This window comes from Leptosomus discolor, chromosome 24 (genome assembly GCF_034619465.1).
Source record: "Leptosomus discolor isolate bLepDis1 chromosome 24, bLepDis1.hap2, whole genome shotgun sequence".
Taxonomy (NCBI): Eukaryota; Metazoa; Chordata; class Aves; order Leptosomiformes; family Leptosomidae; genus Leptosomus; species Leptosomus discolor.
The window spans coordinates 4,096,749-4,113,751 of record NC_141414.1 but is presented as its reverse complement, the minus strand read 5'-3'; the positions used below and the strand labels follow the sequence as shown (position 1 = coordinate 4,113,751).

The window sequence follows — 17,003 nt, the reverse complement described above, 5'->3', positions numbered from 1 at the left end:
CAGACATCTGCCTCCAAGTGCCCAGGAGAGCTAAAAAGGGCAGCCGTGCCACCCCAAAACCTTGCAAATGACTTCCTAAAGAGCTCAGCACCTTCACGGGGGTTTTCACGCCCATAACTACAGAAAGGTTGAAGTAACAGTGTCTGCACATCACCCTGCTCATCCCAGAGCGCCAGGAGGGCATGAGGAAGCTGTCACGCCCGGGAAGCACCAGCTCAACCTCTGCCCCAGGTCCACAAAAGCAAAGATTAAAGAGGTTTGCAGAAATATCCGAGGGCCCCTTCTGCCAGAGCCCTTCAGGACACCGGGGAGATGGGAGTTAACCGCAGCAGGTTCCCTTCCACAGCACGCAGAGGCAGCAGACACGCGATCCCCCTGCCTGGCATGTGCATATCTGATGGAGCTGCATCTGTCTCCTCGGATTTTCTCCAAGCAATTTGCTCAGGGAACAAGCTCCTCCTGGCATAAGATTTCATCTGCTCCAACTGCTGCTCTCCACCTGAAGCAGCAATAAATCCTCGCCGGGTGACATCAGAGCCAGCTGCTGAGCGCCAGAGTTGGTGGCAGGATTACGGGAAGAGGGATGAATGGGAGATATTAATGGAGTGGCTCCTCCCAGGGACAAGCTCTGCAGCCAAGGAGGGGCTCAATCCTGCTGCCTCGCTGACCCTCTCTCATCCCAGGGGATCTCTGCCAAGCCACTTTGTCTCCTGCCTCTGCAAAACCAAATCCCTTCACAGCGATTAGGAAGTAGGTGATTTGGGAGGGAGAAACGTCTGGCTAATGTCTGGCATATGCCAGACCCGGGGTTTTTGGCCCATCACAGACTGACGTTTCCTGGGAAGGAGGTGGGACATCCCCCAGACCCCGTGCATGGCTCCAGAGAGCTCAAAGGACACCCTTAGTTCATTGGGAACTTGATTGAGGCAGGGAAGAACTGAAATCTGGATGGACCCCCGTGCAGCTCCCTCGCCCCTGCCACAAGCAGTCACGTCCCAATGACTGAAGGGGGAGACAAGGCAGCAAGCTGGCAGGGAGGAGAAGCGTGTGCAGGCAGCTTATCTTCCAGGCACCAGGACCTCTGTGTTTTGCAAACAACCGCAAGGGAGAGCAAAACACCCCCACGTGTCAGCCGGGATGCAGGAGAAGGCAGAGCCCAGCCAGGCAGGTACGGCCCTGCCTGCGACAACGGCACAGGGTCCCCATGTGCTCCCCAGCTAAGGTGGGCTCCAGCCTCAGGGCCGTACAGTTCAGTCCAAAAAAAATCACTGCTGCCTTCAGGGCAGTAACATGCAACCAGAAAACACAGATGGATTTTCCCTGAGGTTAGGCTGGGTTTGAAGAGGGGGAAAAAAGTAACATGGCAGGATACCAGCTAGAGGGGCACTGCAAAACCCAGCCCAGCACAGCAGGAAGGGAGAAGGGAAGGAGGCAGGAGCATCCTCGGCAGGCGTGTGCTTGGAGAGGTCCATCCCATCCCTTGTGGCATCTGTCCTGTACCCACCACGCTGGCGCCCCCGTGGCTTGCTGGCAGAGAAAGTTACCTGCAAAAATGCTCTGGGAGCTGGCAGCCCCCTCCCAGCCCAAGAAACGGGTCCGAATCATTTGATACCCTCACGGTTCACCCCTTCCTGTAACGCTCAGAGGGCTTGGGCGAAGCTGATGGAAAAGATGGAATTAGCAGAAAGAGCACGGATCACTGCTGCTGTTTAACCACCACATCTTCTTCCCCTTTACCAATTAAAAAAAAGGTGCAAAGAGCAGAACCGGCTTATCAGGAGAAAAAAAAAAAAAAAAGGGCAACAGGGAAGAAAAAGGAAAAGAGGGAGGGAGGGCTGCAGGGTCCCTTCCCCAGCAGGGCCTGGCCCAGACCGGGGATATCCCCACTCCAGCTCCTGGAGCAGCTCCTGTGGCCGCCCCCATGCTGCCTGCTCTGCTAACAACGGTAACTTTAAACACCTAAAATGTGTTGGAGGCCACAGACCACCCCGGGGGAGGACTAGAGCAGGCAGCACTGTAGGATTCAAAGGAGAAAAAGTGCTTTTGAAAGACAAGAAGAGAAAAGCGGCAAGATGGGTGGCAGAAAGCAAATATTTGCGTTTGCAGAGAGGCCTTTGCCCTGCTCGGTGCTGGCGGCGCCTCCAAATCCAGCTGCCAGCACCTGCAAGATGCGGCGTGTCTGATCAGAGCCGAGCCGAAGCCACCCCTCGCAGGAGGTGGCCAGACCCGGGGTCCCTATCGCTTTTAATAAGCTGGACATGGCTTTCCCTTAACCCAGTGCTACCACCCAGCCCGTCCCCCTCCTGAAGGCAGATCTGGCAGCAGGAGGGTCGGGCACCTGCTCCTGCACATCACGGTGGCCTGAGGAGGAGCTGGGCTCCACGCCTGGCTCCCAATCAGGTCCCCATCCAAGTGGCTTCCCCTCTGCCTGGTGCTGCCCTCAGTCGTGGCACGGCGTGGGGCACAGCACCACGCTGACCGTGCTGGGAGCCTCTGTGCCATGGCCCTGCCTGCAGCAGGAGCGCAGAGTTGCGCCTGGGCACTGGGACCAGCAATTTGGCTTCTCCAGTCCCCAGTCGAGGAGCACGGGAGAAGGCAGCTCTGTGCGAAGGCAGGAGGCACCGGCCCAGCACTGCAAGCACCGCAGCCCCGGCGACACAAGCTGCATCAGTCCAAGCAATGACAGATCCTTGGACCATTGGGAAAAACCCAAAAAAGTTATTTTAGAGTTTGACCTTCCTCTAGAGGAGGCTCTGCAAAACCAGGAGGAAAAACAAGCATGAGCAATTAGCAAGGGAGGCAAGGGGAGCAGTTAGCAGGCAGCCTGCGGGCTCTTCTCTCCCCCAGCCTACTCCAAAGATGCCCGTGAGCTGCCTCCAGCACGTGGTGGGTCTGCAGCTCCGACCAGCCAGCCGCCTTTTAGGGGTGGCTGAGCCCTTCGCTGTATGTACACGTGTACGGAGGTCTCTGGGGAGACGAAGAGGGAAAAGTGTCACGTGCAGTGTGCTGACCCCAGTCCTCATCTTCTGAAGATACTTTTGGCCCTCGAGAAGTAACCTCCGGCGTGTACCCGGGAGGCTGCAGGCCAGGGCTGAGAGTGACAGCTCAAGAGAGCTTGGGAATGTCCCCAGCACTCACACGTGACCATTCAGCCAGGACATGGCCCCAGCCCAGCTGTAGTAGTGACCTGCCGCTGGCTCATACACTGCACAAAGACCCACCCCCCTGCTTTCTTCCTTCCAAAATGCTGGGTTTACTTTTTAAAAATAAGTTAATTTCAGCTTTTAACTTTGAAGGAAAACAGCCGCTGTGTTTCCAAGCTGCCATTGGAAACGAGTACACCAGGCTGGGGGAGAGGGGTGAACACAGGAAAGCTGCAAAAAGCACATTTACAGAAGTTTATTCCAAGAACAGAACCGGCAGCCTCCATCACGTCCCCAGCCCTCCCCAGGGGCACAGCCTCACCTGAGCACCAGCCTCAGACCAGCCTCCAGAGGGGGCCATCAGGGAGCCCCCCTGCCCAGACAGCACGGCAGGACGAACAGCAGCTCCTGGCTCCAAAGGGCAGCTCTGAGGCAGCCCAGCACCAGGCAGAGCTTGAGGAAGGGGACTTGCATACCACCCCGGTGCTTTGGGCTCATTTTTAACCTTTCTGGTTCATGTCTGCATTTTCCTTTCCCCCTCTCCCAGTCCACCCCAAAGCACCACCGAGGAGCTGCTAAGAGGGCCCTGCTCCACCAAACCCTCGCTGCGAGCAGTCCGTGCTGGCCTCGCTCCCGGAGGCGCAGGGAGCTGGCAGCGGCAGCGGGCTGCAGGCTCCTGCCGCTCGCCCGTAGCCCAGTGCCAGGGCACACAAGCCACCAGCCACGCTCCAGTCAGCCCCACTGCCACCAGCTTCCTCCTGCCTTGTGTTTCAGAGGGCAGCATCCAGCCCTGGTGCGGAGGCAAGCTGGCCCCAGGCAGCAGCTGGGCACGGGGAGCTTGGGGGGCTGCAGGCAGTGGGTGCTGCCCAGAGCTGCCTTTGGAAAGCCCCAGGAAGAGCTGGGCTGGCATTTGTCCACCGCTGCAGGCTGGAAGGGGGAGGAACAAGCACTCTGGAGGTGCTGGCTGGGGCACGGTGCCTCGCCCAGCCGAGGGTGAAGGAGCAGGACAGGGTGACCAGGAGGTAACAGGACGCACCACCTGCATGACCTATACCTGCCTCTCGTGAACCCCCACACAGCTCCCCCCAAACCCCATGTGCCAGAGGCTGCCCCACTCCAGCTCCCAGTCCAGCTCTCCAGTCGTGCCCATAGAGCGAGGAACTGGCCAGCAGCAGCGCCTGACTGGGACGGGGACTGGCACTACCCATATCACCCAGGACACTATGCCCAGCATGAACAGGGAGGGGCGGGATCCCAGCACGGCTCTGGCAGCCAGGAACTCCTGCCCAAGTCACTCCCCTTCTGGCTTCCTACAAATAACTTATGCCAATTATTTTATTTTTTTTTAAATGTTATTTTTAAACAAATCACTTTTGATTTTGGACAGCTCCGTACCTGGGAGGACACACATCTCGATCTGGGGCAGCTGAGCTGAAGCACCCCGAAGGACAGATCAGCACCTGACTCAGCACAATGGTGAAGCTGTGCAAAGTGTTAACTGTTTCAGGAAGAAACTTCATCTTCCTTCATCCCCCACCCCTGGGAGCTGGAGGAGTCACCTCCTGGCATGTTTTTGCAAGATCTCCTCACTTTTTTTTTTTAATGAAAGGAAAAAATCCAAAGAAGATTTGGGAGCTTTTACCCACTGGCCTCTGCACCCAGCCTGCCTTGAGGACCGAATACTCCATTCCCAGGGGAAAACTGAGTGTCCAGTAATAGCTGAGCACCATCCCTGCTCATGCCACCACTTCACAGCAGGATCCCTCTGGTCCTTTGCTATTCATCTGCAGCTGGAGGAATCCCTACTTTCTGTGAAGTCCTGAAAGCATTCCTGAGCCCTGACGCAGCTCAGAGGCACACCTAAGGAAGAGAGATGCGATTTTAGGAGAAAAGCCATATAGCTGTGGCTTCCTCTGCTGTGATGAGACCTTGGGCTCAGGCCTTTACCATGTTAAGGCCGGGCACTACAGGGTGTGACAGGGCAGTAAAACCACGTGAAGGCACTAGAAGCTTCTCTTGCTGGTGGCAAGGACAAACTCTCACAGCGAGAGGGTGAACCGTGAGGGTATCTCACTCCCACTGCAGAGCCTCAGAGCAAAAGCCCACTGCTTGTCCCTTTGGCCACGAGCAAACTGAGCCCAACTGCTCCCAGGTCCCTGCAGCAGCTCTGCTCTGAGCAACCCAGACCGCCAGTTTCACAGATGTTCCTCAGACTTGTGCGAGACTCGTGTCCGCCTTGGTGCTGTCCCCAAAAAGCGAGGGGGAGGCCAAGGCAGGGGGTTGTGCCGACCCTCAGTGCTGAGCGTGCTGGACACAGCAACAGCCATGGCCCCAGTCACTTCAGACTCCTGTCTAGAGCAGGATTTTGGAAGATCACCACAAACATATACCCATGGTGGGAGGTTCACTGGCAAGCAGGGAAATGGAGGTGGAAGGACCCAGATAGACCCCACACAGCTCAGAGCCCTCCATCTGCCCCTCCCAGCCAGCTCTGCACGGAGGCACCAGCAGCAGGAGGTGCAGCGTCCCCAAGGGCTGTCCAGATCCACCTGAGTAGTGAAAGGAGCAGGTGGTGCGGCAAAATCCCTAAATACCTCTCCTTCCACAATACCTGGGCCTGGAAGAAGGATCAGAGCCCTTCACGACACCATGAGAGACAGACCCTCCGCTGCTGAACACAGGAACCACTCGGTTGGATTTTAAACAGAGCGTTTTCCCAAGCTCTGCAATTAAGCGGCGATCCCATCGGGGAGTTCAGGAACAGGACGGTTTAGCCTGGCACCAGCCAGTCTGTCACGCCGGGAAGAGCTAACATTAACTCCCCACAGACAGAGGCGGCACAGTGAGGTGGGTAAACTCACCCCACCCTCCGCCCGGGTGCCTGAGCTGGGGCTGCTGGTGGCACCTCCCGACAGCCTCCCACCTCCTGCTCCTTTTGCACGCAAACAGCCTGCCGGAACGACCACACTTACTGCAGGTTTAGCTCAGAGCCTGGTTTGAAAAGGCGCTGCTTAAAATATCCCAGAGCAACAAGGCCTACGGCCGTCACAAGCTCCCAGCCTGCTCCAGGGACCAGCTCTCTTCCCTCTTGCTGGGGCACAAGCCCTTTCCCAAAGCGCTCGTGGCCAAGGCCAACTCTCCGCCTGGCAGACTGCATCAACACATCCAACGCGCATTCCTGGAGACATCCAGACTCTGCTGCTGGCACAGGGGTGCCTGGCACTGCCAGGCCTCTCCCAGCTGCCTGATGCCAACCAAAGAGTTAACAGCTTGCTGAAAGCCTCCTGGGGCACGCCGAGTCCTTGGGAGAGGAGCAGCCTACCCACCCTCTAAACAAGAGTTTGCTTGAACTGCTTCCCCATACCCTTGGTTCAAAACACAAAGTGGCCACGGAAGGCGCTCTGGTTTTCTTCAGCCCTTTCTCTCTCCTCTGCATAAAACTTTAGGAGAGTCTCTGAAACAATCATTCAACAACTGGAGAATCTACCCAGGATAAAACACGGACTCTCTTCCCCAGATGTTTGCCCCAGCAGAGCAAACACCCCACGGGCCTCCACTCCCCAGAAGCACACGGTGCAGCTGGAGGGCAGCACCCTGTGCACAAGCGGGGCAAGATCTGCTCAGCACACTGCAGCATCTCATGAAACATCACTCTCTAAGCGCTCTGGGACTGGGGGGACACACCCAGGCCTGCGTGAGCCACCAGCACTTCCAACAGACAGGACTGAACCGTAATGCTCTCCCCTGCAAACCCAAAGAGCGATAGGTATGGGGAGCAGATGGGAAACCCCTCTGCAATCAGTCCTTCGAGCTGTGATGGGCTTTGAAAGATCAAGCACAGCGTGAAGGGGCTGAGAAAAAGGAAACTCTGTGGAGGAACCAAGGGCAATGCTTCAGCACTGTACGGCCGGTCAACACCCTCAGTGCTGACAATTACAGAGGCAGGTGCCAGCTCCTCCTGCTGCAGAGGGTGGGAGCCAGGGCAATCCCTGCACACGCAGGTATAGCGAGAACAGAAGACGACTCTTCTCACCTAGACGGAGCTCCCCGAAATTGCCGCATCCAATCTTCTTGCCGACCCGGAAGTTGGGACCCACCATTAAGACTCCCGAGTTGGTTCCAGCACTCCGGCTTCCATGACTGCTCCTTCCTCCACCTGTCTTGGACATCCTTTTACCTTCCTCCAGCTCCCCTTTCCCTCCTCTCTTATCAAAATCCATAAGTTTGTGATACCCCGGCCTCTCCACGGTTACGCTGCTGCCATACAAATCCCAGAGCTGCCGAAAGTTGAGGGGTGAGGAGAAAAGAAGCAGGGCTCTTCTTGATTAATACACCATCCCGGTGAGCGATGGGAGGGCGGGGCGTGGAGAAGGAGGGATAAGCGGCCACCCACGGGTGCTGGGCTACTGAAATGTTAGTGCTTTCCAAGGTCCTGCCGGGATTGTCATCATCGCCTGTTACAGGGAGTTCTTTGGTGGAGAGAACATCCTGCGGAGAGGGTCCTCCCAGCGTGGCTCCTCGGTCTCCCAGCTGTGGAAAGGAGAGGGAGAAAATTAGCACGAGGAAAGGAGGAGGCAGAGGGCAACAGGGGGTCATGGGCTCCAGGCTCCTGCCCTCCGCGGAGCCCCTCCAACAGCTTCCCCGTGCTACCAGTAACTCCTACAACGACGAAGGGTGCTGTAACTGAGGGGTGGGAGAAGCTGGGGTATCAGGACCGTCACAGGGTGCCCCACGACAAAGATGCTGGCGTAAATAAATAGAAGCCTGGCCCTGGCAAGAGGTGAAATGCTTGATGAGCATCTCCACATTAGAGCCAGCAGAAAGTCACGTGGGGAGAACAACGTCCCCGCGGGCAAGGGCTGCTGGCAGCAGGGAGACCTTCGGAGACAGCAGCCGAGGCACTCGGGGCCAGGCTGCCGCTGGGCAGACTTGGGAGTCCCCAAAAAACAGAGGACACACATAAACCACTGCGTTACGGGGCAAACTACGCCAGGCGTGCCATTTCCTATGAAGTGAAAAGAAGACATATTCTCCCCAGGCGACCACTTGCCAGGAGGGTCCCTGCAGGTCCAGAGGCTGTGGCCAGCTCAGTCAGAGTGCTTTTCCCCAGCACCAGCCTCCGCTGTGGCTGGGCCGGGACCTTTGTGCCAGGATGTGTGGGAGAGGACACGGTTTCTAAGCAGCTGTGTGCGTGTGGGGAATGACCACGCTCAGGGCTCCCACAACTGCCCGCCCAGGCCTGCCAGGCGGAGGTAAAACAGACCCTGGCAAACAGGAACCCAGGACTTATTAACACCTCGCTCGCCTCCACAGCAAGCTCCTGGTTGCCACCTCTTCCTCCTCTCTCGCAAACAAACCTTGATTTGAATTGCAAAGCTCAGACCGAGGCACGGTGGCCAACAGGGCTGCTGGCTGCAGCCTGGGCAAAAGCAGCTGTGACACTGGCTGAGAGTAACTGATGGCCATGGATTTTGCTCAGTGGTTGTGCAGCACCTTGCCTACCTTATGTGCATGGCTCCCAGCACTTCCCAGTGAGGCTAGCGGGAAGCCCTGTGCTGGCAGTGGGGTAATTCGGGGTTCCCTTTGGCCTCCACAAACAGGCAGGACTCAGCTCAGCCCCTCACACCGGGGAGCTCCTTCCCACATGCAACCCCTGCCCATGGCAGGGGATCGGACTAGATGACCTTTAAAGATCCCTTCCAACCCAAACTATATGTGACAGCCCAACATCGAGGCCAAATCAGCTCCCTTCCACAGGGTGGATGACAAGTACCATCGACCAGCTCCGTGCTCAGGGAACCAGGTTCCCAAGAGGGAGCCACACTCTCCCTCCACCCAGGGTTCCCATCAGAGCTGCCTGCGTGGAGGTGAGGTCAGGTTCAGTCCTTCCTCGCAAGGACGCCTGCATGGGAGGCAGCCGGAGCGTGCCAGGAGCAGGACAGTCAGGAAGCTAAACCCGGGCTGGAGAGCGCAGAGGGTCAAGCAGGAGCCAGGTGCACCCTGGGAAGCCACCTGAGAGACAGACAGACTGACACACGCACGCATGTCCCGCTTTCCCTCCGGCATTCATCACCTCTGCTTTTGCTCCCAGCTGCGTTTTGAGTGAGCTGAGCTGGGAGGCAGCCCCCATCCCTCCCTGCCTGCCTCCCCGGCCCCGCTCCCCCTCTCACCACCTTCCTCTGCTCTTCTCCAGCCTCCTGCAACGCCCACCAAGAACCTTTGCTGCTGTGGCCTCATTACCTACAGGTTAAACAAGCAAACGCACGCCCCTCCAGCACTCAGAATCCAGGAAATGAGCATACTACAAGTCCTGATGCTTGGCCAAACCCTGTAAAAATTTTTATTGGCTCTCAATAGCTATTAATAACAAAAAAAAAACCCCTAAAGCATGGGGGGGAAGTGGGGGAGGGTCTAAGAGCAACTGAAGGGAGAAAGACACCCAAGGCAGAGCTCAGCACCAGCAGGAAGGACCAGCCATGTAAGGGTCTGTGGGCAGGGGAGCTGCTCCCTGGGGCTGCCCTGCTCCCAGGCCCCACCTGACACCAAATCCTTGGCAAGGGCCACCGCACTCTGTCCACAGCACCCTGGCAAAATGCCACCGCTCTCCAGGAGGGACCAGAGCTGCTGGCACCAAAGGTGCAGGGTGCTGGCCCAGCTCCTCGAGGCTGCTGTGGGTGCACAAAGCCCAACCGTAGGACCTGCCTGTTCAACTACTGAGGAACGAGGCTTCCATGTGGGATGGGAGCTCCGTCCTCCAGGCCAACACCTCCGGAGCATCCCTGGAGCACAGCAGCCCCAGAGCAGCCTGGCCCTCCAAGGCCACCCCCAGCAGGCCAACACCTGAAGACCACCCTGCTGCACCCAGCACATCTCAGCCAAGGGAAACTGAGGCACGCAGAGCCTTCCAGCTTCCCCAAAGGCGGGCAGCCGCCAGCCGGCTCCTGCTCCCTTTCCCCAGCAGCCAGCGGTCTCCCTCCCGTGCCAGCAGGAAGCGGGGTGGGAGCGGCAGCGGAGCAGGGCTTCCCTGCGCTTTGTTCTCCCCCAGCCCCGAGCGCGCACGGCCGACACGTGATATCCTGCTCATTCTTTGCTCCCCCAATAATTTCCGCTCCAAGTTCGGTGCATGGCGGTGCCCTCCCGCCCACCTCGTGCTTCTCCCACCTCTGCCAGCCTCACGCAAGGATGACGAGGAGCCGTTTCCCCCGCGACCTCCCAGCTCCCAGAGCAGGCGGCGCGGCACGGATCTCCCCAGGCACTTCGGGAGGCACCTTCCCCCGACGAGGCTCCAGCCACACATCGGGGAAGGGGAGGCTGCCGGCGATGCGTGGGCCACGCTGCTTCACACTCCATTTTCGTTTTGAATCAGACCTTTATGTTCAGTCCTGAGGGATTTCAGGCTCAGACTGTTTGCACAGAGTCAGGCCGCCAACAGGCAGAGCCGAGGGAGCTCCAGCCCCCACGCTTGGGATTATTTTTTTTAAAGAGTTATGGGCCAGTCTCTGCAAGGGAATTTCAGACAATAGAACGAGACAGAGCCCTAACAGAAGGGAAAAAATAAATACTGTTTCCTGCGAGCACTGGGAGACGGTGCTGTCTTTCCCCGGCCCAGACAAACAGCGTAGCACAACTCTCCAGCCCTGCCTGTGCAGCAAGCCCTGGCCTCGGGAGCAGCCCTCCCGAAAGAGCCCAGCTCCAAACCCCGACTTCAGGCAGCTGGGCCAGGACTGGCGAGGCCACAGCACCGACCCCTGCGCTGGGGCTGCGTGTCAGCCGCGCTGCAACTCCACCTTTTCCAAAGCCGGGTGGTCAGAGCAGCAGGAAGTTGCTGAACCACGTCTGTGTGAGTCAGGCCAGGGCAAGTGATGCTCCTCCAAACTCTGCCCACCAGCCTCCCCCACGGATGAGCCACAGGGAGCTGAGGGCTGCGAGGAATCTATTTTCACATCCGAAGAGCGCCAAGGAGAAGTGACGTCTCTCCGCATCTCGGTACAAAAGCAGGACCCACCTCTCCGTGCGGTGTCGGTGACTGGTCAGGTTTTCCACCCTGCGCCATAAAGAGATCTCTGGCCTTTAGAACTGAGAACAACCTAATTAGAAACAGAAACTTTTGGTAAAATCCCAGGACTCCCACCACTCCGGAGCGAACAGCCCTGCAAAACCTGTGTTTGTTAAAACACAGCAGCCTCTGGATGGGCAACAGGGACCCAGACCTGCACTATCCTGTCACCCCAGGGTAGCAGCACCGTGGGGGAGATGCCCCTGATAAAACTGATGGCGCGTCGTTGCATATTGAAGAGGAATCCTCACCCAGGTGGTCACACCAAGGCAAGCAGTCTCAAAAAAAGCACCTTCTAGGCTGGATTTGTTGGCCTAGTATCAAATCTGATGCAAGACGAGATGAAGAAAACTTCTTTCACTCTTTGGGGGGGAAGGAGAGGGAGCAGGATGAACAAGAAAAAAAAAAAATATTGGCCTGAAGTTTGGTAGAAGAAATTCCAAAGCAAGCTGTGGTCTTAAAACAAATAAGCACTGCCCTGCAGTGTTTGCAATGCAAGTGCTCCAAGCCAGGGAACCTGAAAGCGAAATAAACTGCAGCCAAGTGCCAGTGACTTCAGCACCTCCCCAAAACAGAACAACAAAACCACTGAAAGTACCACAAAGGGGGCAAAACCACACTCAAGCCATCATCTGAAACCCAAAGAAGGGGTTCATGTTGTTTTTGTTGAAATATCGTGTTCTTTCTATTTGCCTCTGGTTTTGAGCATGCCAGGCCTGCTCTAGTTGCATTTACAAGCTTTTCTCTGCAGTCATGCTAGCGAGAAAAAGGGATTCAGGGTGGGGGGTTGGTGGTGGTTGTGTTTTTTTGTTGTTGTGTTTTGGTTTTGGTTTTTTTTTTTTTTAAATAAAAAGGAAAAGCTGTGATTCTAGTGCTAGCCCTTGTCTCTAAGACCTGCAACTTGGACTGAAATATCAAGGCTCAGGAAGTTCCTGGCCACATTTGCAGGTACAAAATGCCGAAAAGTTGTATTTTTAAAAATTTCTTTCCTGTATAGTGAAACCTCGTGGCTGCCAAGAAAGGACCTGTACAATACCATCTGGGGCACATTGTTCTAGGCCCTTTATACACAGTGTTCCTGCCTGAAAGAGGTTACAATTAAACAGGGTGAGACAAAAGAGAGGAAGAAGAGGGAAAAATAGCGGCCCAGAACAGGGAAGTGATTGCTGAAGGTCAGGGAGCAGGTCTGTGGTGCTTCTCAGAACAGAGTCCGGGTGTCCTGGACCAGCTGGCACCCCTGGGTGGGTGCGATGCTGCTACCAGCCACCGAGGCTTGACCATACCGAGCCCTGATCTCCACAAGCCTTTGGGACGGTTCCTTGAAGCTGGTTTCCCCAAGTGCTCTACACTTTGCGAGCAAAAGAGAAACACAGCTGCATCCAGAAGAGAAAGAAAAGCTTCTTGAGAGCACAAAAAAAGAAAAGCCCTTGACACTACGCAGCTCCAAGTACAGATCACTGCCAATTAAAAGCTAAAAATAATCATAAATACCCTGATGTCCCAAAGGGCGACCCATCAGCTGGCTCCCAATACAAAAATCCAGACCAAAAAGCAACCGGTGGCCTTACACGGCTGAAACCAAACCCCAATATATTTTAAAAGTTTAAAAGGCAGATGAAGTCTTTGCTAACAAGGAGATCAAAAAGTCTTAAAACAAGGCAAGATCCAACATCTTTAAAGCAAGCTGCAGACGGTCCCAGACGAGGTCTGCAAGGGTTTGTAGTTAAAATATATTCCAGTCTTTGGTGCCGGCAGCCAAGCCCGCTCGTGACAAAACAGGGAAAAGCTGTACCATGACACAGAGGTTTCCCAAAATGAGGGGTCACGGAAATCCTCGCCAGGCTTCCCAGGGGAGATCCCTGTCATGGGCACGTTCAAGCCAGAGGTGGGAATGGAGGCGCTGGAGGGATGCAGGGCAGCTCCCTCCTCCCAGAGGAGGGCAGAACCAGGGCGTCCCTAGGCAGGCACCCCCCGGGGGCTCAGCGAGCAGAAAGGCCACAGGCTGCTGGAAGCCTCCAGCTCCTGAGCAGCCTGCAGACGTGCGAGTGCTACCCGAGTGCATGGAGACCAGCCTCCAGGCACCTCCACAGCACTGCTGGGGGCCTCTCCATCCACCCCACAAGCAACATGAGGCCTCCAGAGACCGAAGACAAGCAGGACAACTCTTGGTGCTCACGAGTGGCTCTGACTAGGGGCCTTCCAGGTCAGCAGGCTCAGGAGGAGAACAACTCATCTGGAGCATGAGCAGCTATAGAATGAGGAACAGATGCTGAAGGGGGGGCAAAAAAACCCCCAACAAACCAACCTCATTCTAGCCTAACCCTGTGAACTGTAGTGGTATGAAAGGTCCTCCTGAGATGGAGGTTTGGGCCCACATCTGCACCCTCCACATGCCCACCGTTCCCACACGCACCCATGGCAGTGGGGAGCAGAGGCCAGCGCAGGCTGGAGAAATAAGATGGCTTGTGGACAGAGGCTGTTCCAGCTGCTCCAAAGGATGGGAACTGGCCATGAAGTCACCTTCTTCCACCAGCTTTGCTTGGGACCGAGAGGAAAAACCTTCTGGAATGGTCCAGTGCAGCAGAAACCCGTCCAACTGGGTCTGCAACATCCTGTGCTCTGCAGGGCTGGCTGAGGTCCTCCCTCTCAGCTGAAGCTCCTCACTTCTGCTCTTTCAACAGCTGAAAGCTTCGAGGAAAAGCCTGTCCATACAGCTACCACAAAAGGGAAATCCAGTGGATTTTCCAAGATGTAAAAATAATGCAACTACTTCTCAAATTCTGGAGATTTCGTGTTCAAACCGTATTTGCCCAAGCCCAACACTAGCATCTCTTGTGGGACAGCCAACGTGACCAGTACAACCAGACAACCTGTACAGGAGTGACAGCAAGCACACACAAATTCACAAAGACCCAGCTTGATCCACTGTTATTTCACTGATGTTTAAGAACAAAATACAAACAAACTGGAACTGAGCCACCTTTACACTGAGGTGGGAGCACTCACACACCTTTGGCACCAGTTTAACTTCACAGGCTCAAAACTCCTCTACCACCGACACAGAGCTGTAAAGCTGGAGGTGACTCACTCCCAGCCCCACAGCAGTACCAGGAACCCCCTCCCCACTCCGCTTTCCTTCCCTTTTCTCTCTGCTAACGCACACACACCGATGCCACAGGAAAAAGCCCAGTCTGAGACGGCTGCATCAGACATCGCAATAAGCCCACTCCTGCTTCTGCCTTGGAGAGGTGGCATCGTGCTCCAGAGCGTGCTGCCAAGCTCCCTGCGACTCGACCCTTAACCTTTTTGAGAAAAATCCACACTGGGTGGATTTTTGAGGAAACGAGACAATCGGTAGGAGGGGTTTTTTGTTTGCTTCATTTTTTTTTTTTTTTAAATGAAGAGTTCTTCCAAGACAGACGTGGGTAGTTTACAGCAGCCTTTTGCTTGGGCAACAGGAAAGCCGTAAGCTGGAAGCGTAAGCTCCTCTCCCGGCCTTGTTTTGCCAGGATCCAGCAATGCAACGGGCTCCAGAGAGATCTCCTGAGCTTCCTCCACCCCTGGACATGCATCTCTCCTCTCAGCTGGACACAGCAGCTTGCCATCAGCTCCTTCCCACAGCAGACATGCTGAAGAGGCTTGGATGCAGGTCCACAGGGTGGGCTGTCCCTTGCTGCATCAGCTGCTTCCCCAAGAGGAAGAGGGAAACCTTGCTGTTCGGAGAAAACTCATCCTGATCCCCACCCTGGGAAGCTTCCCCCATGGGCTGGAGAAGCAGTGGAGCTGTGCAGCACTCCGAGCTTCCTCCACCCTGCAGCTCCACCAGCTACAGCTCCAGTTACGGGAAACCCAAGGAAAAACCAAGCAGCAGGATATTCCCTACGACAAAGGCAGATTGGCTTGTTCTGGCCCAATTTCCTCCCAGTCCCTCAAGAAAAGAGGAGACCAAGTACTTTGACTGAGGATCTTGAGGCACCCAGCGGAGAAGGGAGGTCTAGGTGTGAGCATCTCACCTGCCATGGCGCAGTAGAGCTGTGCCAACCCCGTCAGGATGGACAACCGGCTGTGTCTTGCAGGGGACAGCCCCTGCGGAGCAGTCAGAACAGCAGGGCAGGGGTGAAAAGGCCTTTATCTGTCCCGGGGGATCCCTTAAAAATCAGGAAGTCCTGAAAGCAGCCGCTTTCCCTGCAACGCACAACGCCCGCACAGTTTCTGCTGATGGTAGCCACGAGAACATCATTCCCCAACCCCATCAGGGTCGGGTTAAACAGAGATCACGTCCGGGCCTCCTCACAGTCTCCAATGCTTTTCCCAGCCTAGCGAGGCGGGAGCCAGCACAGCTCTGTTTACTCTGTTTCCTCCTTTGTGCGTTCATGTTGGTGTCAGCACAACAGGAAGCTCTTGTTAAATAGTTTGTTACTTAACTGCTGATGCAGAGCCACCGGGGAACCCAGGCGTAACGTGCAGCGCGGTTCTAGAGGTGGGGGAGCCTCGCAGTTCAAGTTCAGGGCTGGGGTTTGAGAGCTCTGGGCTCTGCCACCGCCTCCCTGGTGATCTGGGCAGGTACTGACTTCCTGGCCCTTCACATCCCAGCCATTACACTGGGATAACAACTCCCCTGCACCTGCCTTGGCCATCTGAGGTCCCCAGGGAGAAGTTTGACTCTTTCTCAGCTTTTGAACAGTGGTGAGACCTCAGCAACCTTGCCCCTGCCTCCTCCAAGGCATCCTTCAGGGAAAAGACAAGAACCCAGTGACCGACTGAAGAAACTCCCCCACCGAACACCATCCCGTGAAATCCACCCCACCGTACCTGCACTCCTCCTGCCCACGCGTGCGGTCACCAGCCACCGGCAGGGAGAATCCAACGGTCACAAATCTACTTTTTGGATCTTCATGTCAAGCCCACCAGCCTGCTCGTCCCAAAGAGCGGCCCCCGTCTGCAGCCCTACAGCCCATCTCCCCAGCTGCTTCCTTCCAAGCCGTTGCACACCCCATCGCACAAACACGGGCACCGGTTCATCAGACTGAGCCATCGATCACCCAGCGGACACAGTCCTGTCACCATGGTCACTCTACCAGGAGCGTTTGAAGCACAGTTTCCCCTTCAACACAGGAACGGTTGTGGCTGGTCTCCTCCTCCAGCGAACAGAGACACTGCAGCGTGGTTTCACTTTTGGCCCCACAATGTTTACAATTAGGAAATTTGCCAGGGCAGTTTGTCCAAAACATGAGGGTTTTTCCATCCAGGTTGCTTCTTGGAAAAAATAAACCACCAAAACACCCCACCGAATAAAGCCGAGGATAATGTTTCTACCAGAACTCCTTCCAGTGTTCGGGGGGAAAAAAAAAAAACAACCCCAAACCACAGAAACCCCAAACTGTGACAGCAAAGCTTTTAATCCAACATGACCTGAGCATCCTTGTTCCAACCCCCCTCCTCCCTTCCTGGCTTCCCAGCTCTTTACTGAGAACATGGTGTGTCCGTGAGGAGACAGAACTCCACCCGCACGCTTTAGCCAGGCTCAGCCCCCGGAGCAGCAGGCTCAGGGCGCTCCTGGCACCTCCAGCCTCGCCAGAGCCCTCCTGCCTCTGCCGCTTGCTGCGCTCCATGGCCGGCCTCTTGTCCTCCCTGTGCAGCAGAGGGGTCACCCAGACACAGCTAACGCTGTTCTTAGCACCATAACTGCAAAAAAAAAACCCCAACCCCAAACCACTAACAGAGCAAATGATCAGACACACTACCACCTCCACCACCTCCAGCTGTACAGTTAACAGAGAACAAACAAACAAATCACATCTAGC

The 17,003-nt window shown here is 56.0% G+C and overlaps 1 protein-coding gene across 2 annotated transcripts in view; it reads right to left on the bottom strand.

The window, feature by feature from the left end:
* CSNK1G2 (casein kinase 1 gamma 2) overlaps positions 1 to 17,003 on the bottom strand; it is a 46,374-nt gene that overhangs the window by 8,549 nt on the left and 20,822 nt on the right. For both annotated transcript variants that reach the window (XM_086477429.1, XM_086477430.1), the window contains exon 2: positions 7,177 to 7,673. In XM_086477429.1, the coding sequence (XP_086333555.1) occupies positions 7,177 to 7,363 (187 nt within the window). In that variant the 5' untranslated portion in view covers positions 7,364 to 7,673. The remainder of the gene's footprint in view (positions 1 to 7,176; positions 7,674 to 17,003) is intronic.